Source organism: Pholis gunnellus (genome assembly GCF_910591455.1).
Source record: "Pholis gunnellus genome assembly, chromosome: 9".
In the NCBI taxonomy this organism is placed as follows: domain Eukaryota; kingdom Metazoa; phylum Chordata; class Actinopteri; order Perciformes; family Pholidae; genus Pholis; species Pholis gunnellus.
Window position 1 is genome coordinate 25282102 of NC_136535.1, and position 27924 is coordinate 25310025.

The window sequence follows — 27924 nt, forward strand, 5'->3', positions numbered from 1 at the left end:
CCACAACAGGGGACACCACCCACCACCACACCAACACCACATCACCACCACCCACCACACCACCACACCACCACTATCACCACCACATCAGGGGACACACACCACACCACCAACACATTATTTAGGAAATGTTTTGGAAATTATTATTTTCTTACTTTCGACCAAATACTGAAGTTAAGAATCAGTCGGAATGAAAAGGAGCTTGAGCATACTGAGCCAAATGTGGACGTGTTATAATATAGTATACGTGATATAATGACCCAAAAATATATATATATATATATATATATATATATATGTTTAAATATTTTGTAAACAACTTTGTCTGTCGGACTCACCAAACATTTACATGTTTAGCCATCGAATAATTACAACAAAAGTTTCAAAGTAGGTCAGATTTAATCCACTGGAGTGAAAACAGCTCAGCAGTGAAATAATAACTAGAATCTGAAAACTTCAATCATCTTTGCACGGAGAGATCTTCTTCTTCTTCTGTTGAGATGCATTCATGAAACCAGATGTAGAAAACAATCTGTCTGTCTGTCTCTCTATCTCTCTATCCATCCATCTTTTAAATATAAGCTGTGTCTGATCTTCATTCAGTCTAAAGGTAACATGTGTGTATGAAGACCACAATCCATCGAGTTCACCTCCAAAATCACAACCTCTGACAACTAAATAGAATTTACAACAATGAGAATAATTTACTTCTTAAATAAAAATAAATAAATTAAAACTTCAAATATTATTAATCAAATATAATTAAAAAATAATAAATATAAAAATGAATATAAAATATATATATATATACAGTAATTTGTATTTATATATTTGTAATTATATATATAATTATATATTTATTTATGTAATAAAAAATAGACATATAACTATAAATGCTATTATATAATATAAATATAATAATATAAATATATAGTTATTTAGAACAGTCTGTTTTTATAGATTTTTATTTATATTGTTCTACAAATTTCCACCTCTATATATCATAATATAATTGAAAATGTACATAATATATATCTATCTGTAACATCCCAAAACACACACATATATATATATATACACACAGTATATATATATATATTTGTGTTTGGGATGTTATATATATATTTTACTATAATACAGAAATCTCTTAGATGCTCATTAAGGAACACAATGTCCACATTTAGGTGTCAAACTGTACAATTTATTGATTTCATTTTCCATATCTCTCAACTCATCGTCTGAATATCACAGCATACGTGGATGTAAATACCAGTCAGCAACACACATATCATATATTTAGCCCGATGCTCTCACCGTGAGCTCTGCTTCAACACAAACCGTTCAGTTAATCGTCTGTGAGACACTCTTCCTCTCCTCTGGTGCAAATATTAAAGATTAATACGCACTTTCAAACACGTGCGGTGATAATAAAGATGTATACAACACAGCAACTGTTGCACTCTTATCTCAACTACACACTGAAAAACACAACTAGTGTTGACAAACCAACCCGTGACGTTTGTGTAACTCATCTTCTTCATCACAAGCAAACAGTGTTATTGAGTCCATGTCCACTGAGCTGTGAGCGCTTCTCCTGCAGCATGTTGAGGCACGTTCACCACCACCAGGGGGCGGTGTTGGCTTTTACAAAGCCGCCACTTCTAGAGCTCCGATCTGCTTCAAAGTCTGATTCAAAGAGGTTGAAAATCTGTCGAGTCTAAAAGCAGAATACCAGCAGGACGTTAGATGCTCTGCCTTTTCTTTCTTGTTGAGCTTCACTCAAACTTGCGCAGGTGGTTGTAGAGGGACTGGACGTAGGTGAAGACGCACATGGGGTCCGGTTTACGGCCCATGATCATCATGTCCTCCACCTCGATCAGCCGGTCGCAGCCGGCCTTCACCCTGCAGACACAAGACACAGGACAGGTCAGACCTGGAGGTCTTTAACGCTGCGAGGACATATTGCAAACGGGACTCAGTCAACAAGTTTCTTTGGCGTATCGATCGGTCAAGGAAATGACCACGATAATCACGATAACCTCAAACAGCAGCCCCTAAAATCCTAACATCAGCTGTCCGAAATGCTAGAGATATTCAATTCATGATACAGAACAGAAAAAAAGAAGCAAATCCTCACATTTGAGAAGCTAGAACGGTAAAAAAAAATACTTAAAATGTCTAAAATGTCTGCTTTTATATTGATGCGAGAGGTCAAACAGCCACTTCATGAATCAGCCTAAGCCGTATTCTGCATCTAATACCTCGGATAGTCCCGATGAAAGCACAGACTTTTCCTTTAACAGACATCTTTTTAAAGACGTTGAAGGACAATAACGTGGACGAATGATTACACGTATAGTGTCGTTCGTTCAGTCTCCGCTCTGTGATCTCTTTAAGAGGTCAAATGTAAAGCTGTGACCGTATATATGAAGGATTGATCCGGACACCAAGAGGATCGTTTTTTTTCCAGTCAAATCAGCTTAATTCTGCAGCAGCGGCGTTATCGGTCGTAGAATAACACGTTCTTAAATGGAGCGGTGGTGTTTCAGCCCGGAGGTGCAGTGTGTGCATGGCCTGTGTAATGTCCGATCTGTAGCAGCAGCCTGTGTGCACAGTGTCGGTCTGTGGAAACAAGAAGCCACATCAACAAGATAAGAAGCATGGTGGATCAGACGTAGCACACGCAGGATAATCACCAATTAAAATGTGTGTTCTGCTGTTTAAATAATGACTTTGTAGACGACTGTAAAACGACAAGCACCAAAGAAATCACGTAAGAGACATTCAGCCACAGTAAAGTTCAGACCTGCACTGTTGATGCAGTTTAAAGTCAATAAATACTTTAAGGCCGATTCAGTAAAAAAATCAGAAAACCACAACGGACTCTCTGATCACAAACACAGTACGGATAAGCTTAGCTCCCCCATCGCTCCAAGACAGCACCTCATATTTGTACAGCAAAGATAGATAACATTTAACAACACAAACAACACAAACAAAAGGTGAAAATGAAGATTAGTGCCAATACAACTCCGATAAGCAATACGTACTATTCCTGAATTTCTCTGTGATACTTTCATGTTAATCACGTCAAAACAGCGTTTCCTTCGAGGGTAAAACAAAAGTCTTGAGTTTGGCATTTCGGCCATCTTGGCTTTTTGCAACCGGTGAACAGGAAGTGACCACATCTGGACTGAGGAGGAGTGACGTAGAGACGCCGTATACGTCTCTGGTAGAGACCTGTCAATCACTGTGTAGCCCCGCCCCTAAAGCATCCCCTGCTTTATGGTCTGTTTGACTCTAAATGGACCATCATTTACTAAATGAACATCATGCTGTATTGAAGAAGACTTGAAACTAGAGATTGAGACCATAAACTCATGTTTACAATGTTTACTGAGGTAATAAATCAAGAGAGAAGTAGAGTCATTTTCTCATAGACTTCTATACAACCAGAGGAGTCGCCCCCTGGTGGACATTAGAGAGAATGCAGCTTTAACACATGAAGCTTTGGCTTCACCCTTCAGAACTGGAAGTTAAAACTGCATCACATCAGAAACACTTCTTTGTATTCTGATTTTGCCGTCACTCACTCTGCGGTTCCAAAGGCCAGCTCAAAGTTGTGTTTGCGGTCGGCGGGCGACAGACAGTTGTAGTCGAACTCGGTGGGGAAGAAGGAGTGCACCAGAGCGCAGAACGCCATCCCGTCGCTCCAGCTGGACGAGAAGTTCTGGAGTTCAATGTTCTGAAGAGAGAAAACAGAGAAGATTTGGTGACGATGATGACGACGAACTTCCTGTGTCATCTCAGGCCCTCTGTGTGCTGAAAGATTGACGGAAGGTAAAAAGAACGCGGCTCGTAAAACTTCATAGGGACATCTACCTCTATTCTGATGGATAAAACAGACATTCCTTCTCCTGCTTTGTACCTTTGAATTCATGTCATTACAATGCTTTATAGGTCTGGAGTTTTATTTGAATGAAATGCAACATGTCAAGTCATCGGATGGACATCTTTCTCTCTCTGTCTGTGAGCGTTTGCTCCCAGTTAATAAGAGTCTTGGCTCTGCCCGGCTCGGCTATAACTGAAGCCACATGGAGCTGCTGGCACAGAAAAAGTCTGCTGTGAGTGGAAAAAACCGTACCGGAGCGTGACGGCGTCCTCAACCGTGACTCAAACTACCTCAAAACACACAAGCACCCCTCTAATCACAGGGACCCTCGCCTCCATACACCTCGACGGTTGAGAGGCGGATAATTAGCATATTAGCACGGCAGTGCGCGCTGACAGGGTTAAGTTATGTGAAAAAACAGACCGGAGTTGGGCTGATTTAAAACAGATTACTTTTTATTTCTCATCCCATACTGGAGATTTTACACATTGAGCCAATTTACAACAACTTGTGTAAATATTGTATTAATGCTAGCTTAAGTCTTTCTGAATGTTTCCCACCTTGTCTGTAATATAATAAATAATAATGTGCTCAACATTATGGGAAACACGCCTGTTTTCTTTTCTGTCTTACCACTAAGTAAAAACCTGGAGCCGAGAGGCAATTAGCCTAGCTTAGCATAAGGACCTGAAGCAAACAGCTAGCCTGGCTGTCTCCAAATGTGCTCACCAACACATCTGACGCTCGTTAATTTACATGTATCTATTGATTTAAACTGTACATAGAATTGTAAAAAAAATTCACGTGCCAAGTTTTGGTCAACATTGGCAATCCATCAGAAACATCTTTCAACATCTGGCTCCCTATTTGTGTTTAACATTAAATTATTATATCATAATACTAAAGTTGAAAGCCTGGCTGGATTTCAAACGCCAGCTGATGTGGTGTGTTTATGTGCTGTTGGGAAATTCTGTTATCTGTAACACAAGTTTGAGGAACAACATCTCATTCCCAAGTTTTGTTGCCAGAGAAGTCAAACCCAAATAGCAACCAGCTGGAGGACATTTTGAAAAGGATAACGTGAGTTTATTAGCTTCTTGACTTTACGTTGCTGCTGTAAAGATCAGACGTTCAAAACTTCCCCCCTAGGACATGGAACAAAATCAGTTTCCACGACATAACTGCAACAATAACGTGATTTTGACAATAATAGAACAATACACACTGGATGACCTGTTCCAAGCAAGTCTTTGCCAGTTGATTTTCACGCTGTAGTGAAATAAACTGATGTAATCGACTGTCTCGGAGGTAGGAAAAAGATTTAACTAGAAAACGAGCTATGATCTGCTCTGGAAAATAATCAGCAGTGATGCAACGTTTGTGCAATGTGAAGCTGAACATGCATCGTCTTTAAAAGCTTCAGCTTGTAACAAATGGACCAAATGTTAGGCTGAAACACAGGCTGAAACACATTGGATAACATTGCCGGGGAGGAATTGCGTCTGCGAAAAGTGTGCAGTTGGTAATTTACCTGGTAGCCGATGGTCTTGGAGCGGCACCACTCGAGAAGGATCTGTTTGATGCTGCTGGCGCTGGACACCCCAAAACTCTGAGACCGCTTCAGTGTGGGTTTGGAGTCCACCGGTTTGGGGCGACTGTACATGAGCAGAGAGCACGGGCGAGGATGCATGAGAGGGTTTTAAGTATTTAAGGGGAAACTATCCACCGTAACCGCAGCGTGACGATGCATTTACCTGTTGCTGGCTTCAGAGTCCAGTCTCTCAAAGATGGATCGACGGGCCTGAGCGCCGATGTTACGCGGCAGAGTCTGCGACCTCACCAGCTCCCGCCTCCTCTCCACTCCCTGCCCGAAGGGCCTGTCGCTGCTTACGTCACCGTCTCTGCAGGGACAACAGAAAGGGTCAGAACCAATATTTTCACCCTATCCGAAAAAAAGATTTCACGAGTCACCTTCCTCTCACCTGTCATGCTGTAAAAGCCCCGAGTAGGTCACAGACTTAGCCGGGGCCGAGTTCGCTTTCTCTGCAAAAGAACAAACAGTCATTAAATCACGTCCGTGACATCGTGGTCTCAAACAGGATGTGTCTCTGAAAGCACGGCTCACCTTGAAGGCGGGGGGATCCCAGAGCTCTGATAGGTGTAGGAGTCCATGTAGAAGATACTAACCAGCAATAAAGAAAAAGGAAATAGTATGGTTGTGAGTGTATAATACTGCAAAGTGGGTCACTCAACTTTAAGCCTTGATATCATTTAAACGGGGGACTTAAATAACAATCTACCCCCCGTACAGTTGTCATGAATGGGGATATTAGAGACCAAAACCGTTTTTTTTGTACCAGCATGTAAAGATGTTTATTTATGCTGTAAAGTTGGACATTTCAACATGATTTACCAGCACCGGAGGTTGCTGCTTTGGGAAAATCTAGCAAATTAATCTGTAAAATGACTTCTGTATTGATTGCATTTTATTGCAGCTCTGAAGTTGGACATAAACCCTTAAAACCCCCACAAAGCCTTACTCATGACCTGAAAACTAAGGCAGATAGCATCCTCTTATAAGAGGCTTTCACTTTCACCATGAACGCAGCTTCATAATACAAACAGGAAGTTGTCTTGACAGATGGAGGTAGAGTTAAGAAAAATCAATCACCTGGCTGAATTGGAGACTCCTCTATTGGTTGGGTCTCGTTGGTGCTTGCACCTGATTGGCCGGCTTGTGAGGCCTCAGAGACCGGGGAGGAACGAGGACTATCGGGGCTGCCGGGAGAGTCGGGGCCCTTCATTTCTGCCGTCTTGGTTGTAGCGGTGATGGGGAGGTGGGGCATCCTCATGGCGACGGGGGCTGTGTGCTCGTTGCGGAAGTCAATGGGTGGAGAGATCTTTCCGTGCACCAACTCCGAGTGTTCTGGTTGGATAATAAGATGTAAAATGATCATAATGATGATATGTTTTATGCTAACAATGGCTTTAATGACGTAAAAGGGGTCGCACATGCTAACAAACCTACAGAGAATAATCACCAGACTCTACAGTTTCTGCGTTTTATCCTTTTTTAGCTCGTTGTTTTTGGGTGTCCAGCCCGAAAAAACAGCTGATTTCAATAAAAAAACAAACAGAAGAAAATCAGATAAACTGCCGTCTGAACTCTTCCTGCCCATCACCAAATGGCAAACTGACAGAGTTAGCGACTAGCTGGTGAACAAAGTGGAGCTTTAAGTTGTATAAAGCTATATATTTCTCTCAGGGGGCGGTGGAGACCAAAACAGAGCTCAAAATTAGACTTACATAAACACAGTTTCAAAAACTAATGCTTATGTTGCTCCTTATCTTGTGGATGTGATAAATAAGCAACCTGCTATATCAACTTTGTAAAGTAATGCAACACAGTCTCACGGCAGTCCATTAAATAGTCATGAAATGCAATCTATTGGTTTCGTGCTGAGCGACTTTTTCAGGAGGAAGTTGCGCTATAAAAGGAAAGCAAAACCACTTAGCGAGGTGTTCCTCAGAATTACCGAGACTTTAAACAGCAGCAGGTTACCTGTGATGGCAGCGTGTCCGTTCTCCAGACCAGCATGTGTCGGGGCGGGGTCCACCTCTATCGGCTCCTCTCGCTCAATACTCTGAAACACATGAAATCATTGTGAACATTAGCGCCTCTCACTGCTATTTAAAGGTGCATGGAGTCAGATTTGACCTTCACCAACGTTTTTTTTAAACTTAAAAAGCCAGTAATTCAAGCATCAGGTGACTTAAAGTTGTTGTTTTTTAATTGCTAACACACAAAAATGACATAAAACTTCAGCTCATGTCTACAAAACACATTTCCTGCTTTAAACCTAATTTGAAATCCAAAACACTGCCAGTCAAAATGCCAGCTCCATGGACCAATTAGCCAATCCACACGTCACCTGGCCAAACACCTAATAGCTTGATTGTCTACTCATCAATCAGAATGTAAGCACTATAAAAAGACCGCCGTCTATAAGACAACAATGGAGGCCAACAGAGCAACGAAAAAACGTGTATTAGCAATTGAGAAACACTGTACTTCCTGTTTTCCTTCCTGTTTGTATTCTATTCAGAATATGTTCTGTTCTGAATGTAAACTTTGGAATTGGATTGATGTATTGATTGATTTTACAATGTGGAGAGAAACAAATATTTCCATCAGTGTGCATCAGCAGCTGGTCTGGTTTGTTGTGTTTGGTCAATATATTCATGTGCTTCACTCTAATAACATCGCTGCAAAATCAAACCCAGACTATCATTCGAAAAGTAAAAATGTTATTTACCCCTTTTTTAAATTTATTTTACTGTTCGACAAACCTTATTTTTGTATCTATGTATAATGTTAATATGTTTAAACGAATACAAATTTAAATGAAAAAATAAAACAAAAGAAAAGTAAAAATGTTGAAAGTATTACAGATTGAACACAGCATTGTGTAACCGGTTCAAAGAGAATCAGATTGTTTGAACCGTCTGTGTGTTTTTATAAACTATTGTATAGTTTTGAAGTGTTTCATTTAGCAAAATGTCTGACGTGTTCTGCTACTTGTGTGTGTGTCGTTGTGTGAATCTTGTGTAGTGTTTTGATCAAATGAGCCCCCGTTTTCAAAGCCGCGTCATAAATGTGGTATTAATCAGTCGTATTGATTTATTGCCCGCAGTTCTATTTGTTGTTTTCCCCTCTAATCTTGCATGAGTCATTCATAAACCAATATGTTTGAGTTCAAGTTCCCAAAAAAGAAACCCAGATGTCCGCTGCTCATTAAGTCATTGCTGAAACATTTTTACTCTTTTCAGGTTTTTGGACTTTTTCCACCAACATGTGGGCTTTTTTGAAACGACTTCAGACAAAACAAAAACGAACCAACAACTACGACGAATCCACGACACGACTCGGCACACTTCAAAGTGTCCGGATAAAACGAGCTGATTGTTGAGGGTTGAGCGAGGCTGTTCTGTTCAGTGTGTGTCTGCCTCTCCTCACGCTGATAAGACTCGAGAAGTCTTTTGTTTTGAATCAGGCGCCGCTGTCACCGTCGGGAGAGCTGCCAAAAAAATCTACCGCCGTGATTGCGATCAAGTTCTTTAATGTCTAACATCATCAGGATCTCGAGTTCACGTCTCAACGTCTATTTCCCGTCTCTTTTCAAACAGCTAATCACCGTCCTGAGCTGACACTTCGATCTCGAGCTCTTAACCACGTGGTGCCCGCTGACCCACATAGGTTCTGGGTCAAGCTGTCACTTTTCCATGCGGCCCTGTCGGACCGATAGACGGAGCTGAGTGCGGTGATAGTCGGGTCCTCTTTGGCACGGAACAACACTACTCAGGTCAACAGTGCAGCGCTGATAGCTGGGCACGTTTTCTCAAGGTCAGCATCGAACCACATGTTCATTTATTATCTCTAGCTGACCCTGAAAGAGGCTTTTCGGAGAGACGTTCCGAACCCCTCGGGGCAGCCATGTTGGATGGACGTACTCGGCTCTTTGGCAAACAAACACCCCTGAACAGCTGGTTGTGTTTCAAACTTGGCTGTCACAGTGGAATTAAACAGACGAGGCTGATTTTCTTGTTTGACCGGGAACATTATTTCACCACTGATGCATCAGTTCTGTGTTTAGATAACGTCAGCGTGTTTGGAAGCTGAGAAGCAGCATCTGGTCAGCTTTTCTCTGCTGTCAGAAAAACCACAACATGAAGGGATTGAGGAGTATCACACTATAACACAATGTTTAACCATGGTCAGCTTCAAATGAAGAGCATCTGAAACCATTGCATGAGTCTATGGAGCAGAGATAGTTGTCAGGCCCTGGTTTGGAGCTGGCTGATGCTACGCTATGATTGGACAGTCTGCATCCGAGGGGCGGGACTTAGCAAAGGGTGAATTATCCCCTCCTTTACAGTCAAATATAACAAAAAAAATGTATTCATCTTGTATTGTGCTTAACTTTGGTGGATCATAACATTTTGGGTATGGAATTATTTCCATTTACCTCCATTGTTTTTGGTCGGAGGCACGAAATGTCATCTCAAAACCTCTACGTATGAAAACTATCTGCGTGGCGAGATACCGCTACAGGTTGTCCGTAATGTGCGTGAATCAACCTGTTTAGGAATTAAATAAGGAACTCTTTTTTTTTTTTTGGCAGCAGAAAGATGAATTCTCCAGAGAGGCAGAAACCTGAAACCACCACTGTATGCCCTCCTGTCTCACACACACATCCAGAACAATATGCTGCTCTTCTGTGAGATTGCACACTGTGCTCACTCGAGGAAATGACTGGGAGTAAATGTGTGTGTTTGTCTGAGCTCACCATATAGGAATGCTGGTGGTGTTAAAACAAGGCACGAAGAGAGTGTGTGTGTGTGTGTGTGTATATATGAATGGTACTCAATGGCGAGAAAGAAATAATTTATGTTCCATTTGAATTGCGCCATGAATTACACATTTCATGTTTGTCAATTTTAAAGATAATTTTGCAATTTAAGAAAGTCTCATTTTGTCGTAGTTTTTAGTTTTGGTGTGAAACCGCTCGGTGAACAAAATCTCTCGTCTCCCGCAAATGTAGCGTTATCTTACATGATGTGTTTAATGCAGCCACTATTTATATCAGCCAGGAAGAGAAAGAACGAGATAGACCCGTTGGTGTGAGAACATCGAAGCTTCAGAGAGATGGTTTGTTTACAACGTTTTGAAGCCTCGAGTTTGGCGATTTTGCCGTCGCTATCTTGGAACGGTTTGCGCGTTTGAGATGTTTAGATAATAAATCAAGAGAGAAGTAGAGTCATTCTCTCATAGACTTCTATACAACCAGAGGAGTCGCCCCCTGGTGGACATTAGAGAGAATGCAGGTTTTAAGACACTTCCGCAATGGCTTCAATCAGCAGAACTGGAGGTTGCCGCCCGGTGAAGACTTTATGCATGAGAAGGTGAGGAAGGCACAGGGGAGCATTTGCATATTGCATGATGGGAAATGAGGCAGAGGGACGTGGTATAGCGAGGGTGGAAACAGCTGGCTATCCAGCAGGAGGAGGGAGACAAATTGCAGAATGTCTGGCTTCGGGGAGGGGGGGGGGGGCTTTCCCGGCTCAAGTGGTCAGATCATCAGACGTCCACAGTGGGTCAGAGGGGGGGGGGAAACATGATAGCGGAGCTGCTGAGGTTCCTGTAAACTCTCTGGTATCTCGGGGTCTTTTTTTTATTTTCTGGCAGAACACACTGGCACTTAACACTTTAACATGGCACAGTACTGACCAGAAACCTGAGGACACAAACTGATATCTGTCAGATTTACTCTGCACCCGACAGACTGATTGATTGTTTTGAGGATCATCACCTTTCATTAAATATCAGCAAGACATACTGTTGATACTTTTGCATTTCTACATCCATGCTTTATAGTTCTATCCACTGTCTTCCTGTTAGTTTATGTGCTAAATGTGTGATTTTAAGACCATTTTGTCGTGAGATAAACGGAATAATAAAAACATCATTTCTCCCTTTTTCTTACTCAATAAGAACAGGACCAACTGATACAGAACATGAGCTAATTCTGGTGTTAAATCGTAGCCGGGAAGCGCTCAAGTGCAATGATCTCAGAGAGGTCAATACTGCGGCTAGCAGCTGCTACACAGCAAATATTTATACATTGGGTAGGTGTGGATATATAAGTCCTCACCAGCTATGAAAACCTGTGTAAACACACTGGACAGCTGCTCCATAGTGACTGAAATTGTGCGCTCTTACGCAACTGGGCCAATGTTTCAAATTTTCCAGGTTACACAACGTCTATGTAGCCGTAGCTTTAGCATAGTTTAGATTAAAAAAAACATATTGAGGGAACATCACGTGTCATTTCCGGCTTCTTTGTTGACCTGAAGACGCTCAAAGTGAAATGTATTGTTTGCTCCATGACCTTTTGACCCAAGCAAGAAGAGGAATCCCACGACTAGCTGAATGGTTAGCATGCTAGCAGTGTGGCTTAAGGAATAGCAAGGTGGGAGTGAGATATCTTGACAAACATTGGATGAATCGAAATGAAATTTGATTGAGACGTTCATGGGTCATCAACAGGGTAAATAGTCATAACTTTAAACTTTTTAATTAGTGCAATCTTCAGGTCAAAATTACATATTTACAAATGCCATTCCTATTGCGATTGAAAACTATGACTGAATGTGTTCGTCCACAACCATTTGTTCCATGACAAAATGTCTCTTTATTTTCCTCGACAAAATATTGGAGACCAATCTTTATACTTATTATTTGTTTGTATAATTTGTGCATTATCAGGACTAAAGCAACAGCCCACCATGAGCTCAGGCAGGAAGACTCTGAGTAACTTAAGTTAAAGGTAACAAACGTTATAGGTGTAGATGTAGATAAAAAGAAAATTAGCTAAACATTAGCATGTTAGCATTTAGCTCTGTTTTGTCATACAGCCTCATTCATGGCTTTACGTGTGGATTGTTAATGGATTTGGACACAGAAATGCTTGCTGGATAGGACACTTAAAAATGTGATCAGTAGTATTTGTTTCCCATGACAGTCCCTAAAAATGACACGCCAAGGGTCAGAGTATCCTTGTATATTAGGAATCAAATTTAAGGATATCATCACATCAACCCATCAGCTTCATTAACTGTTATCACTCAGTAAACTACAAGTCACGTTTCTTTTTATTGGCAAACACGTTTATTAGAGCGTTGCAACCTACCGATAAGTTTCTAAAAGTAGAAACCATCATACGAAGATGACGCTAAAATAGACTTGAGTTGAGCTGTGAACTGTATGGGGAACACTGGATGGACATACAGGAGTGTGTATTTACATTTAACTTCATTCTAATTTGTCCCTGACTTCTATAAAGTAAATCAGATAAAGCTGATTGACCAGTTGTTTAGTCACCCTCTTACTGCACGACATGGAAGAGGAACTGCCCATGAATGTACCGGTAACGTAGGCCAATAAACAATCCGATTCATAACAGACTCATATTGGAGTGACAGAAGTGTAAGCAGACGAAAGCTCCCCGTTGCTTTCCTCAGGGAACAACAAATCCCTTACTCCCTGAGAGTGCGTCACTGCATCATGAGTGGGGAAAATGTTTGGACGAAATGAGTGAAACAGAGCAGGAATGTGAAGAGGCATTAGAGCAGGGACAAGAGGAGGAAGAAGATGATGAAGAGGCAGCTGAGGAAGGAGAAGAAAGAGTTTGATTATACTTTGCTAAGTTTTCGCCAGCTTTACTGTGTATCTCACCCTGTAGGTCAACGCTGGACAAGACTTTGCTTATTTGCCTAAATCAAATTCTGGCAATATGTCCACTGGCAAGAAATTACCCTCACCAAACAGAAAAAGATCAATAAAAATGTGCCCTAAACAGCTCTAGCTAACTTTCCATGTGGAGTAAACCACCAAAAAATGTGAAATGTGGCTGCCAACTTGTATTGGTAATGTATTATTTTGTTTTGTTGTAGTCTGCCAACAGTTAGTTTCAAGCTAACGTCAGTACAACAAATCAAATGGCGACGTTTACGTTTAATAATTATAGAAGTTGCCTCATATTGTGTACCGATACATTATAATGTATTGCAGCCTGAATTGTATAAGTGAGAGTTTCCATACTAAAACTAAAGATTCCCACTTTTCTTACAGTGTTAACTCAGTGGAAGTTAGCCACAATATTAGATGTTTGCTTTGGGACAAGGTGCCCGGGGAAACCCGTCTATTCAAACAGGAGGAGGTATGAGGGTGCTGCTGGGTGAGCGTCCTGTGTTTAGGCAGAGGATATTGTTAAGCTGTCAGAGGCGTCTTCATCACTGACACTTTAATAAAGACTTTGCAGGGGTGGGAGGTGAGGTGTGGACGGGACGACTCGGCTGCTGGAGGGTGAAAATTTGACAAGGGTACACTTTAGACTGCTGGGAAACACACAGCATCAGAACGGTCACACGGTGGCTTTGTACTGCATGTTGAATTTGGAGTGAAATACTATGAGATTAAAGTGCCAACTCTCAGCTTTATATACATGGTGTTTATCATCAAATTGTTACCATAATATAATAAAATATTTGAGCTTACGGTGTGCGTCATTTGCTCAACTAGTCATGGTAAAAAAAAAGACAAATCACTTTTATTTTGTTGGTTGGACTGATATGTTTCAACCGCAGGTGGTCTTCCTCAGATAAAAGTGAAGAACACACCTGTATTTATTTGGGGAGAGTGGTATCGATCTTCTGAACTGAAAGCCGTTTCACACCAAGCACGGATTTTCGTCCGAAAACTTATTTTGTGGGTTTTTATTAATGCTTGTACATGGAACCTTCGCACGAGAAAAAAAAAAATTCCCATAGATTTCAGTGGATTTCCGCCTGAGGAAATATATGTTTGACGGGAGACGGTTCAGCATCTTTTGGCATAGCTAGCTTGCTGCCAAACGGGAGAACGTCTTATCAATATTGTACGAAAAACACTGCGACAACTAGTCTACCTCAACAACCAAATAAAAGACAATATATGGCTTGAGATCGCCCATAAATTATATGTTGGTCAAGGAATGGGGATAGCCACAAGAGCTAGCTAGCATAAAATTTGGGGTCCAATTAGTTTATGTATTGTGTAGTTAACGTTAGCCCATTGGACATTCTCTGTCTTGATAGGTTTTGTTGTGTACACAGGTGATGTTTTAGGAGTAAACTCATTGAGCCCCGTTTACAAAACATGCGTAGTATAACAGCCAACTGCTAGCTAGTTAGCTTAGTCTAAATAACAGGGGGAAACAGCTCACCTGGCTCTGTACGAAGGTACACCAAACATTTTTTACTTTTAGTATCCGGTTTGTCATACGGAAATTTGCATTTTCATATTGCACTGCGGAAATGACTTCAAACTTTGTGCTAAAAAGCAGATGTCTATTCTTTTAACATGAACTTAAGTCAATATTTATAGACTGTATTTAAAAATCTATTGCAATTCTTTGCATTTCCAGAATGCTATGATAATTCTGTTCTGCTGCCATCTTGCTTGTTTTCGGAACATTTCACCATCAGTCTGGATTTTCTGGTTCCTAACTTTTGTACTCATTTAATTTGCGAAACAAAACACAAAGATTGCCATCGAGACCCCGCATGAGCACGAAGAAGCCTTTGCGTTGACAGCAATGAGCTGAATGAGTGAGGTGACAGGCTTACAGTATGCAACACATTTTGAATTATCACAAAGCTTGTGAACTGCCATTCATCACTGTCAACTACAATAAAAGACTGACAGCCAAAGACTTGGCATTTTACTGAAGGACGGATAAAAAAAAGAAGCACGGCAGCAGTATAAAGCAGATGTAACATATGGAGCAAGAAGCATGCTGGTGTTCTACTGTAAAGGCATCAGCTGGGTTCATCTCAGCTTTCAGGGGAAACACTTATTGACAAGGAACTCCTGCTCTGTAATTTCCTCCAGGGAGTCTACAGAGGAATCCTCTAGGAGGAAGAAAGACACCTGTTCTTCAAATACATTCAAGCAGCCTGCAATTTCTCTGCTAGAAAAGTTGCATGGAATACCACTTTGAGTTGAGGGTGGAAAATATGCCCAGGCTTTGAACTGAGAGGATATAAAAATCCTAATTGCAGGTGAGAGCAACTGTGCAGAGAAAGGTTCTCTTCATAAAAAGTGCTGCTGAATGCAGGTTACAGTCTAAAAAAAAGATGTTGTGCTTGATTCTCCCCAAACTGCATCTGGAAACCAAGAGTGTATTTGTGCTTTTATTTATTTACCGACAACAGACAATAGCACAAAAACTAACCCAGTGACGTTAGCACAAAACTAACCCAGTGACGTTAGCACAAAGGCTAATCCAGTGACGTTAGCACATAAACTAACCCAGTAACGTTAGCACAAAGGCTAACATAGTGCCGTTAGCACAATTAGTACAAAAACTAACCCAGTAATGTTAGCAAAAGGGCTAACCCAGTGACATTAGCACAAAAACTAACCCAGTAACATTAGCATTAAGTCTAACCCAGGTGCACAAAGCAAACGGAGTAATGTTAGCATAAAGGCTATTAATACAAATTCAAAACTGTGTTTCTGTATCAAAAACATAACACCGCAATGCTCAAGTGTATTGATATCTTTTGTCTCTTGTGGTCTAGATCAACAACAAATATTGAATAAATTCCTGGCCGGAGACTTTGAACACTTCATGATCTTTCCTTTAGTTCTACCATTTATGCAGCACTACCTGGCAACATCTCAAATAAGTCTATTTGGATTTTTGAGCTGTGGGGGAAAATATCATTTTTCACTCTTGTTTCACTCCTCTAGCTCCAACATATGGCAACAATAGAGAAGAGACTCCCCCTGTCCTGCCTGTCCACCTCCCGTCCTCCTCTACTCCTCTTGTTCCCGGCAGTGAGCCAGAGGAGGAGGTTTGGAGGAGGCGATGGAGTCTAACCTGCTGACCTCTGGTAGGTGAGAGGTCCTAACACAGACAAGTCTGTATCACCTCTTGCTTCACTCCCATTTCTAAAGAAAAGCTGACACTGGGCAGGTGATTCATGTGTCCACAATTGACCGTTTTGTTTTTACTTTGATCTTCTCTATCGGTCCATTGAAGTTGAATCAATATGTCTGTTTCCAATATGGGCAGATCGCCTCTATGTCTCTGTTTGTGTGTAAAAGTGAACTTGTATGAGGCACTAGTTCTGTGGTGTTGGGCAGGATTAGTGTGTTTGGTAACAAATAGTACATTCATTCATCATTTCGGCACCACATGTAGTTATTCAACATATCCTCATACTACGTTTCATATATCTTAGGAAAAGTTTTTTGTGTGTTTTTCTACAAAAGTCTAGCAACACTTGTCAATTGTATGAGAACTCTTTTTTTCTCTTCACATCCTCATTCAAATATTTCCACATAACATTTTGTATTGTTGAACTTGCCAGCTGTGTCTCAGTTAAACATTTACCATTTTCCATATTGTTATTTATTACTCAGTTCATGCTGTCATTGTAGCCGCGGTGCCATGCCTACCATTTCCCTGCAGGGCTCCTTCAAAGTTTCATCTTGTTGTGGAAACATCTACGTCATCATCCAACATTTTCAATTTTCATCCTCATGCTGATTGACAGGAAGATAAATTAACTCTAGGTCATGTTCCTACTTCTGCTGAGCCCCACCAATATGCCCAAAGTCGTAGTTATATCTGGGGTCACCCTCCCCCGTGGTGTGAGACTTAATGTCTGACAAAACCTGAAAACTCCCGGGAACTCCTTCTCTCTCACCCGTGACCCCCCGCACCATGTCACCCAACCTATTAAAAAACAAATCTTCCTTAAAGCGCCTTCTGGGCATTATTCCAAAAAAACACTGGAAGTGAGTGCAGCTAAATGACATTGTAAAGTGCTCCCAAGAGGCAACCTTCAAAACTCTACCTCTAAAGTCCACTTCCAGTCAGGCTTACTGGTTCCACCGAGGGGGCGAGCTCTCCCACCGGCCAGTCAGTTATTAACCTGTTTCCACAGAGATGATGACGGGAACACGGCCTATTGTCTGGAAGTCATTAAGAGAGCCAGGGGTAGCCAGGGAGTGGCCGCATACCTCTGTTAAACCCCCAGCATGTGTACGCACACACACACCGACTTCAACTGTGCCCTGCTTTCAGTTTCTTTCTTCTATAATCGTATATTTTTTTTCTACTTCTTACTAAAAGCATCAGAAGAAGCACTCAAAATGGTCTTAATAAGTAAGTTTGTATTGCCAAACCACAAATTAATAACAGTAGTGTAGTGAAATTATATTCGGTAAAATGATAAATCAGGTTTAAAAGCAAGTTTTTATTTGTAATTTTAGTAAATATTGAGTGTTTTGGAGCTCTGTTTTCCGTCTCTTGCATGGCTGTATTAATAGACACATTTCGGGGGGGGGGGGGGGGGGGGGGGGGGGTTTGGTGCCAGGAATCCAGCCTTAAAACGTAGCCGAGCTCTGAGGAGGAGGTTGGGGGAGGGGTAAAAAGGGTGAGGAAGGGCCCACAGAGAGGCAGGGAAGAGTGCATCGATGGATGGATGGATGGATGGAGCTAGGATGTGAGTACAAACAGAGGGCCAGGAGTTGTATGTCAACACTATCAGAGCTGGCTCAGCCCCGAGAGTCTCCACGGACAAGAGTGTAAATGTCAAAAGTCTTTGTCATGGAGATAAACAACACTACACCATATGATCTCTACTCTGCAGTGAAACCCTGACTGAGGCGCACTCTTACTCATTAAGCTATCTGTAAAAGGTTAAAGATACTGTGAGGAACTTTTATCTGGTCCTGAACCAGTCTCAGTTTAGTCCTGATCCTCTATGTGACCTCCATCAGTAAACGAGACCATCAGAGAGAAGATGGTCTATTTATATAGAGTTATTCTTAATGCTCGTCATCGGAGCCACCGGGTCAGATTCTGGTGAAACCAGATAAAATCATGCAGGTTCACCAGAAACTCCTTCAGCTCAAGACTCCAGCAGAGACCTGGTCCACCGTGGACGTATTGCTGGACCCGCTGGAGGGAAGGGAGGCCCGGGAGAACCAGAACCAGGACTGAGAGGAGCAGACTGTCAGACCTGCTGCAGTAACATGAGAGGTTTTCTAAAGGGACTCTGGTGCTCAGAGACACTACCACTCTAGTCCACAGGGAATGTGAAAATCATAACAAAATTAAAGTTCCTCGTAGTAGCTTTAAAGACATAAAGTTACTTGAAAATTAAATGAAACAACGGTGCATGAAAAGTCTACAAAACAGGTTTGTGCACCAAGCATATCATTGCAGTTTCACCTTTTCCTATAACTTGATGCTACAGGAAGGTCTGTGAATGTAAACGTGTGCAGCAGCAGCAGCCAGTAATCACAGTGCAATTGAGTTTGGACTGGGATCAGTAGATTTGAGTACAATCTATCCATCAGACTATTCTCAGACTGTGACTAAACTAACGCTGTAGTGGTCTGATGCTTGAGTGAGTAGAAACAGATAGCATCGAGGTGAAGTTGTGTAATGTTAGTGGGAGATGGAGATAATGGGTGCACAGGAGGGGATGGAGGGAGGCAAAGTACAACTTGGTCGTAGGTATCGAAATCAACTGCTATATAATCCACGTAATCATGAAGCAGACAATATAAAGACCGCAAAAACCCCACACAGGGCGGGCGAGGGTGGAGGTCAATGGGTCAAAACAAAAAAAACGTTCTTCCACCCAAGAGACCGTTGTTCATGCCCCATGTGACACGAAAAGTTAACTTCAGATCTTAAGTAATGCCTCTTAGTTAATTTAACCAAAAACACAATATTTTCCTAAAACTTAAGTATTTCACGATCTTTTCCTGAACCTAACAATATTTTACGATCTTTTTAAGAAGTAGTTTTGTTGCCTAAAGTTTTTTCCTGTGAAGACGGAAGTTTATTTTGAAAAGACTGTATTCACGGAACGAGCTAAAATGAACACGTGTTGCCGAACTGTTGTAAATTATCATACGAACCGTTGCATAAAGATTCGTTGACTCACAAACACACGTCACCATTCACTTAACTTGCTGGTTCCTCTAAAGGACTAAATCAGACCATCAAGTAGTAGCTTTAATGTGTAAGACTCAGACATTTTCATAGTTTGGTATAATTGTTTAAAAAATGAGACACGGGGGGAGACAATGGGAAGCTTCTGCCTCACAGCCGTGGTGTTATGGGTACAGATGTTTCTCAAAATTAAAACCACATTTCCTATAAATCCTGTTGCTTCCTGCTAGACTCCAGATTGTTTTTATGCCAGCCACCACCGACCAACACGTCTGCTCAGTTTCTACCACACTGACGACAGTAGGAAAACCTCAAGAAACGTGCACGGTAACGATTTACCGATGTTGAATTGCTGCATGTAACACCTTTTAAGTGGAAACTCGTGCGACATCTATACAGCCTGTACTTTGAGCCCGTACGAGGAAAACACATCCACAACTGCCCCAAAACTCAACTTTTCCATCCCAAGCAAAAGCACCTCTTTCACAACGAATGATGCAAGTGATGTATTTATATTTTATTGTAAATTTCAAAATTTTCACTGTGTTGACTGTTGTTGATCGTTTAATGTTTTTGTTTATTGTTACGCACCACCCGTCACCTCAAATTCCTTGTTGGTGCAAACTTACTTGGCAATAAACGGTTCTGATTCTGATGGAGCCATAAATCAAGCGCACCCAAGTCTCTGTGCGTTGATAGGAAACAGTAGATAACCCTCTGACTCGACCGCGCTAATCAGATCTGTTCATCCGCTAATGGACACAAACATGCGGAGAAAGAGGAACGTGTTATTCTCTGCAGTAGTGGAGCGGTACTCGAGCGGTTTGGAAAGGTATTTGTAGGTATGTGTGTGTTTCTGTGCCAGAAAATGATAAAAATGAAGAAATGTTACAGTAATTATTTTAATCCGGTGAAGCTTGTAACTGATACTACATGTCTTGTCTATGGAATAAGGAAAAACATTGTTATTATAGGTATAAAACTGTTTCCCACAAACAAAAATCTTAAAGCGGCAATCAATCTTCATAAGATTTAAGGACTCACAAGAGAGATTAAAACAAGAATGGGTCCAAATCAAAGCAGCGGAGGTGCTATGTCTCTTGTTTGTACTATATGCTGCTGTAATCCTGTATATTTCCCCACTGCGGGACTAATAAAGATCATCTCATCTCTCATCCTGACTCTTCGTCCCTCGTGAGTGTCGAGCTCCAAAAACACTGGAGCCTACATTTCCCATAATGCAGCTCAATGGCATCGGTCAAACTCCACATCTCAGTTTGTGCCGCAGGTTTTTTATAGAGAGGCTAAGTCCCGCCCCTTTCAGTGTCCCCCATATATGGGACCTTATTTTGGAAAACATTCGTACGGTCGGTGGTCAACGGGGAGAGAAATGTTGATCCCGTTTGATTTGTGCCATGAATTACATGTATGAGGTTTGTCAATTTATTTCGGGTGTGTAGCCTTTTTAATTACTTATATGTCATTAAGTTTTATGAGACTTTCTTGATGCGCAAAATTATCTTTTAAATTAACAAACATCATACGTGTGATTCATGGCACAATTCAAACGAGATCAAATAATAATTTGTCTCTCGCCGTCGACTTCTGTTTATATTTTTTCCTAAATAAGGTCCCATGGAGGTCAACCAGAAGTGGGCGGGACTTTGCCTCTCTTTTATAAATATGTCGTCTCCCGAGTCCAGGCTGAGATAAACCCTGATGACATCACTGTGACATCATCGGGGTTATTTTCTCTAGACTGGACAAAGACGACATTTTTCCAGCCGTTTTCACAGGATGAGTGGCGCTGACCACGAGATCCACTTACTAGCTTCTTCCAGAGCTTTCAACCACAAGATATCTCCAGCCACACATGACCACCATGTTATCACACGTTTTTATTTATTGTGTTATATCTTCTATGTCTTTATTTTCTATTTATATTATTAAGATCGGACTTTTCAAGCTCAATGTCTGAACTCAAATGTATCAAAACAGTTTTAATTTTTTTAAATAAAAGTGTCAGCCTCGGGTGAAACATGTGTTGAGGTGAGACGAGGGGGAGAGATGGAGAGATGGAGAGGAGGAGAGGAATGAGTCAGAGAGGAGGGTTGATTGTGTAATTCTTCACTCAATGTATTCCCAATAAAGCTCAAGAACCACACAATGGCCCATTGAGGCGGCTGCCTTGGCCACTGTGATTGGCAACAGCGGTGTTGTCTGCTGACGTGTGTGTGTGTGTGTGTGTGTGTGTGTGTGTGTGTGTGTGTGTGTGTGTGTGTGAGGAGGAAGAAACAGAGGAGGAAGAGGAGACATTGTTGAAGAGGTTTAGGTCTTTGTCCTAATCCTAATCTTGACTAATTCCAGTTGCCCAGAACCATTAGAGGATAGAAAAGAGCCGCACAGCTGCCTCTTTACAGACCTCAAAAACCTTCCAGATGGGAACACACACACACACACACACACACACATACACACACACACACACACTATTAAACACACAGCTGGGTTTCCATTCAAGTATATTTATGCGAATTCCGATGCGCTGAATCAGAAAACCCGGCTCAATATGACTGATTTATTACCTCAGTAAACATTGTAAACATGAGTTTATGGTCTCAATTTCCCAAAAAAATAATTGTGAATATTTTTTTTAATAAAGGCAGAGTGAGAGGAATAAACATTTACAGTATATTTCAACTTCACAATCACCAAATCTTTCATTTGAGTCGAAGAGCAGAGAGAGGACGCAGAGACAAGAAGAGACGGACGGATGAGAAGAGAAAGTATTCAGAATTCATCCTGATACGTGCTGCAGGCGGGTTTTCCATACGAACGAGGTCATGCTGCAGGTGTGTGTGTGTGCAGGTGTGTGTGCAGGTGTGTGTGTCCTGTTGTAACAGCTTGGGAAGTCACGGTGAAGGTGCACAGTAACAGCTGGAGAGCAGGCAGGAAGACAGAGAGCTTCACTTTGGATCAGAGCCATTAACTGTCGGAGCTTCGCGTCGATCGGGCCTGTTAGAGCTGAGCAAAGACTGCCACGAAGGTTAGGGTTCAGGCAACAGAACACCTTGGGACACACTGCGGTGAACACCTGTCTCGTGGTTGAAAATCCTGTTTGTTTGATGGAACCTTCCACTTCCCCTCCCGACCCTCACAAGTGTTCTCTGTCGCTTTTTAAAACTACGTCATTCGCTCTTGACCGTCGGTCACGAGGATAAGTTGAACTCGAGTGCTCCCCTCGTAAAATGATCCTAATTTACTTTCCATTGGCATTTCTTTCGTCCTGTTCCTCAACCTGCCGTGATCACGGGCTGCACAGCCCGGCGAGGATGTGGCAGGAAGAACGAGCTTTAATTATGATTCAATCCAAACGAATCCAATGAAGCTAATTACCATGATGTGAGCAGAGAAGCCACAAACAGTGCACCTCTGTGCGCGTACGTTTCACAGTGTTTGATCCGATGTGTGTGTTTGGCTGACAGCGGGGGATCTCCCACGGCAGAGACACACAGAAACAAAGGTGCCCTTTGTTGTTCAGCTCTGACCACATGATTTCACAGAAGATAAAATTCCTCTGTTGTATCCACCGCATAGTTTGGTAATTAAAGATGCATGACTAACAGGTAATTTGCATAATGTGTGCGTGTGTTTTTAACTATTTTGTGAGAGTTATCTGTACCTGAATGTGTGCATGTTACCATGCCGTGCAAGACTTTTGATGTTGAACAGACGCTTGTTGCTGCAGCACTTACAATTTTGGAAAATCAGGATCTCAATATCTTTAAAACAGGTTCCAGAAACACAACCTCCCGCCTGTTGCAGCCCGTCAAACACACACTCTGAGAATACAGCTGTGAGTTTACAGACGAGACGAAATACAGAGCTTCATAAAGGAACAACTCTGCTCCAAATAATAACAAAGACAATCTCAATACTGGCCTCATAAACGTTCCACAGCGGGTCAGAGTGCTCTGGAAGTAAATAACATCGTCTCCTGCCATTCAAGTTAACTGCTTTGAGGTACTTGTAAAGCCAAACAGTTTGACATGTGATTTCATGTCTGTGGTTTTACTGTTTACTTTATGTAATAAATATATAACCCTACATGCTCAGCCACTGTTGATTGATTGATCGTTCCGGTAGAAAACCCTCCAGGCTGACGTACTGGCTGATATCAGATTATTTCAGCTGTATCAGCACACTCAGACTGAGACGTGACAAGTCCTTGCAAACCAAGAAATACCAAACAAGGTTTGATGGAATTTAGGTAACACTGACAGCGTTTACATGCACACTGCAGACGGCAACGTCCGGTTCTGAAAAGTGAAGCCGGTGCTTCATGTGTTAAAGCTGCATTCTCTCTAGTGTCCACCAGGGGGCGACTCCTCTGGTTGTATAGATAGGTTGTATATAGGTTGTCTATGAGAAAATGACTCTACTTCTCTCTTGATTTATTACCTCAGTAAACATTGTAAACATGAGTTTATGGTCTCAATCTCTAGTTTCAAGTCTTCTTCAATACAGCATGATGGTCATTTAGTAAATGATGGTCCATTTAGAGTCAAACAGACCATAAAGCAGGGGATGCTTTAGGGGCGGGGCTACACAGTGATTGACAGGTCTCTACCAGAGACGTATACGGTGTCTCTACGTCACTCCTCCTCAGTCCAGATATGGTCACTTCCTGTTCACTGGTTGCAAAAAAACAACAAGATGGTGACGGCCGTATTCCAAGATGGCGACTGCGAAATCGTTAAACTTGAGGCTTCATAACATCGGTCCACAAAAAAACAATGGGTGACGTCACGATGACTTGGTTCACCTCTTATATACAGTCTATGGAACACTCATATTACACTATCAGTTCAACACATAAACCTCTTTCCTGTTTATGCTCAACGTTGTACAGAAGCTTTACACAAACCGACTACTAACAGTTTGCAGAGATGCATGCTCAAAAGAAAAGACCACATTTCTTGTCGGAAGGAGAAACAAACCTTCTTTTAAGCATCATGAAGGACTTTGATATCAACAGGTTTTTGGGATAAGAAAACATTTTGCAACACCGATCTCACGAGAGTAGTCACAGCTGCATGTTAGTGGGAATATGAATGGAATATGAATTTTCATTAGCCATGTAAACAGCTTAGTAGTTTAGGAAAATTGTCTTTTTACAGAATATGGGCAAAAAAATGTATATTTTATGTAAACAACAATATAGTCAGATGGGAATAGCTCCAGCATGTTGAGATGGAAGCACTGTGTTTAGCCTATTTATGTTTAAATCTAATCTAATGTTTAATTCTCTTTTGAGAAACAATGCAGGCATGCTTGAACTATTGCAATTAATGCAAAGATTTGTTGAATTTTCCTTCACTCTTGCTAAGATCGTAATATCTGCAATTCCTGAAGGGTCTGAGGTACAACACAGAAACACTCTCATGTATATTCAATCACCTGAGAATGGAAAGACTGAAGAAAACAAAGCTCTAGATCACATACAGCTTGCATAGACTAAATAAGACATTTTCTAAATTTGTAGACAGATGTTTCTTTCTGCTGTGAAAACCTAATACATTTATGACCAGGAGAAAAACTGCACAATAATCATCAACTGTCTGAGTCATGCAGCGACCACAGAGTGGTTAGAAGTCAGGAGATTCTCTCTTTTTGGTTTCATCAGAAGCAAGTCAAGCTAAAAGAGCAAATAAATTAAACTACTGTATGGGACTCCAAGGCCAACTCTAAAAGGACGTACTTCCACGAGCAGCATCCCGAGGTGACAGTAAAACATTCCAGAGACAATAAATCAGAAACTATGAGTACTAAAACACGGACACATCTGGTCACCATCGATGTAGTGATTCATTATAATGTAACTCTGGACACAGTCACACAGACATCAAAACAATTTTAACACAACTTTTGTATCAAAAACAAATGTCAGCTTTTCAAGAATTTAGTCGATCTAAAGCCAGATCCCTCAGTTCTTTTTATTCATTCAGTAAAGTTTAGAAAGAGTTTCACCAGACTACTGGCTGGAATCTTTTCAAACCAGAACCATGTAAACGTTCACGTGAAGCAAAGAATTTCCCCCCAAAAACCTGGGCCTAGGATGACAGCGCTAATGACTAACCATTGCACTACATTTCACAATGCTGACTTCACATATTTGACTCAGGTCTGAAAACCACGAGACCACACTAACCTCACCTCCCAGGAGCCTGCTGGACCTCATGCAACCGTTCTTCATAAATACTTAAAGTGTTCTGGTGGAGGGCCATTGGTGCAACCGCAGTGACAGAGCCAGCGACTCGTATGACAACAACCACACAACCCACAATGCAACACGGCTTCAGTCACACTCACATTCTGCCTCTTTAACACAGCAGCCCTGTAGTTTCCCAACAAGGACGATTAGATCGCAATTACTGGATTAGCCCACGTCTTCTGCTATTGTCTATTACATTTCCCTCCATGTTACAAAGTTCAGTGGTGGGTCAGTACAAACAAGAGCGTCCGTGTGCATCAGGATACAAACTACGAGTTGACTTGTATGAGCGTCCTTAAGACTTGAGATGTAGGCAGTTCTTGACATGTGAAACAGTGATTTTCAACCAGGGGCACATGTATCTCAAGTAACAGATAAACGGTTCAAATAAACGCTTGAAGGATATATCCAGGATGTCAAACTGACGTAGAGACGCCGTATACGTCTCTGGTAGAGACCTGTCAATCACTGTGTAGCCCCGCCCTAAAGCATCCCCTGCTTTATGGTCTGTTTGACTCTAAATGGACCATCATTTACTAAATGAACATCATGCTGTGTTGAAGAAGACTTGAAACTAGAGATTGAGACCATAAACTCATGTTTACAATGTTTACTGAGGTAATAAATCAAGAGAGAAGTAGAGTCATTTTCTCATAGACTTCTATACAACCAGAGGAGTCGCCCCCTGGTGGACACTAGAGAGAATGCAGCTTTAACACACTTCCGCCTGAGTAAATCAGATAAATAACACTGTTGTAAAGTGACCTCCAATGAAAGCATCCACCACCTCTTCTCCACTAACATGCGGCGGGGTACTCACGTTAGTCTTGCTGGACACGGCGAACGTGGCTCGGCTGGAGAAGCGAGCGGTGGAGGGGCTGCTGCTTGACACCGGGCCCGTCGCCACGGAGGAAACTCTGGAGCCCGGGGGAGGACTGCTGGCGCTCGGGGAGGACGAGAACGAGACGGGCGGGGACGCGGGACCGGACTGACCGCCGAGGCCACCGTGGGTCTGGGCTTGACCCCCCAGGCTGCAGGACTGGATGTGGAGGAGAGCCTGGCTCTGAGTGTGAGCCTGACCCTTCCCGTAGACCACCTCTCTTATCTCCTGATGGTTCTCCTGAATGTCACTGAGGTGATTCTTGTGATTCTGACTGTGGTTGTTGTTGTTGTTCAGGAGCAAGGCGCCCCTGTCGCATGCCATCCCACTCAGGAGCTCCACCTGCAGGGTGAGAGCCTCCAGCTGACCCCGGAGCTGCCGGTTCTCCTGCTGCAGCTGAGCCACGGCTCGTCCGAGGGGCCCGCTCAGGTTGGCCGTCTCCTCCAGACGGCGCTCCATGCCCAGCTTGAAGGCGCTGACGTCCACGTGGATCTCCCTGATGGCGTCCCGGAGGGTGTTCTCGTAACGGGCCAAAGCTGCGCACACCGTCTCCCCCTCCGGAGAGCAAGAGCGCGGGTGACACAGGTCTCCCATCTCGGCCAGGGTCGGGGCTTCCATCGGTAGTTCAGCCACTGGTGGCCCTCTGGAAAACCAGACGGCCTCTAACGTCTGAGAGGGAGATCCTCCGAGGGTTTGCAGAGAGAGGGGGAGGCAAAGGTCTGGTCTGTTTTATCCCAAATCCTTCAGCTCTGTCTTGGTTGCGTCCTCTTCAGTCAGCTGTTACAGGTACAGATGTCTCACTCTTTCTGAAAAACACAAAAAATGAAAAGACTTCCACCTTTAGGGTTGTGAAAAGCTGTCAAACTCTTAAAAGATCTCATCAAAACCGAGGCAAACATCAAAATCCTATGCAAAATGCAGCTTCATTACAAAATTTGCAATGAAATCAAGACAAAAAATATCACAATCTTAAGTAAAACACAACTGCAACTCTATTGAATTTACAATTTATCAACAGTTTAAGGATTCAGAATGACAAAGCGTGCATCTTGTCGAGCCGGCTTCGTGTCATAATTGCCATAAAAACCCAACGGTGAGGTAATCTTCACAAACCTACCTCAGCTTCACTCGCCGGTGAAAAGCTCAGCAGAGTTTCCCTCAAAGCGCCGAACAGCTGTATGAACGTGTGTGTGTGGAGTGTGTGTCAGTGTGTTGAGAGTGTGTGAGCTCTGCTCTGTCGGGCTCTCTGGTTTGTTTAAACTCTCAGGTCGGTAACTCCTCTCTCTCTCTCTCTCTC

The 27924-nt window shown here is 42.2% G+C and overlaps 1 protein-coding gene across 1 annotated transcript; it reads right to left on the reverse strand.

Moving 5' to 3' along the window:
- Positions 1-1157: 1157 nt before the first annotated feature.
- smtnl (smoothelin, like) lies at positions 1158-27904 on the reverse strand. Its single transcript, XM_079166098.1, has 10 exons — positions 27745-27904; positions 26568-27433; positions 7455-7536; positions 6564-6818; positions 6018-6074; positions 5875-5935; positions 5647-5793; positions 5424-5547; positions 3594-3745; positions 1158-1902 (listed from the first exon to the last, which is right to left on the reverse strand). Exons 2-10 carry the CDS (start codon positions 27243-27245, stop codon positions 1776-1778), a joined length of 1683 nt encoding a protein of 560 aa, XP_079022224.1. The 5' UTR covers positions 27246-27433; positions 27745-27904; the 3' UTR covers positions 1158-1775.
- Between the last annotated feature and the right edge of the window lie 20 nt (positions 27905-27924).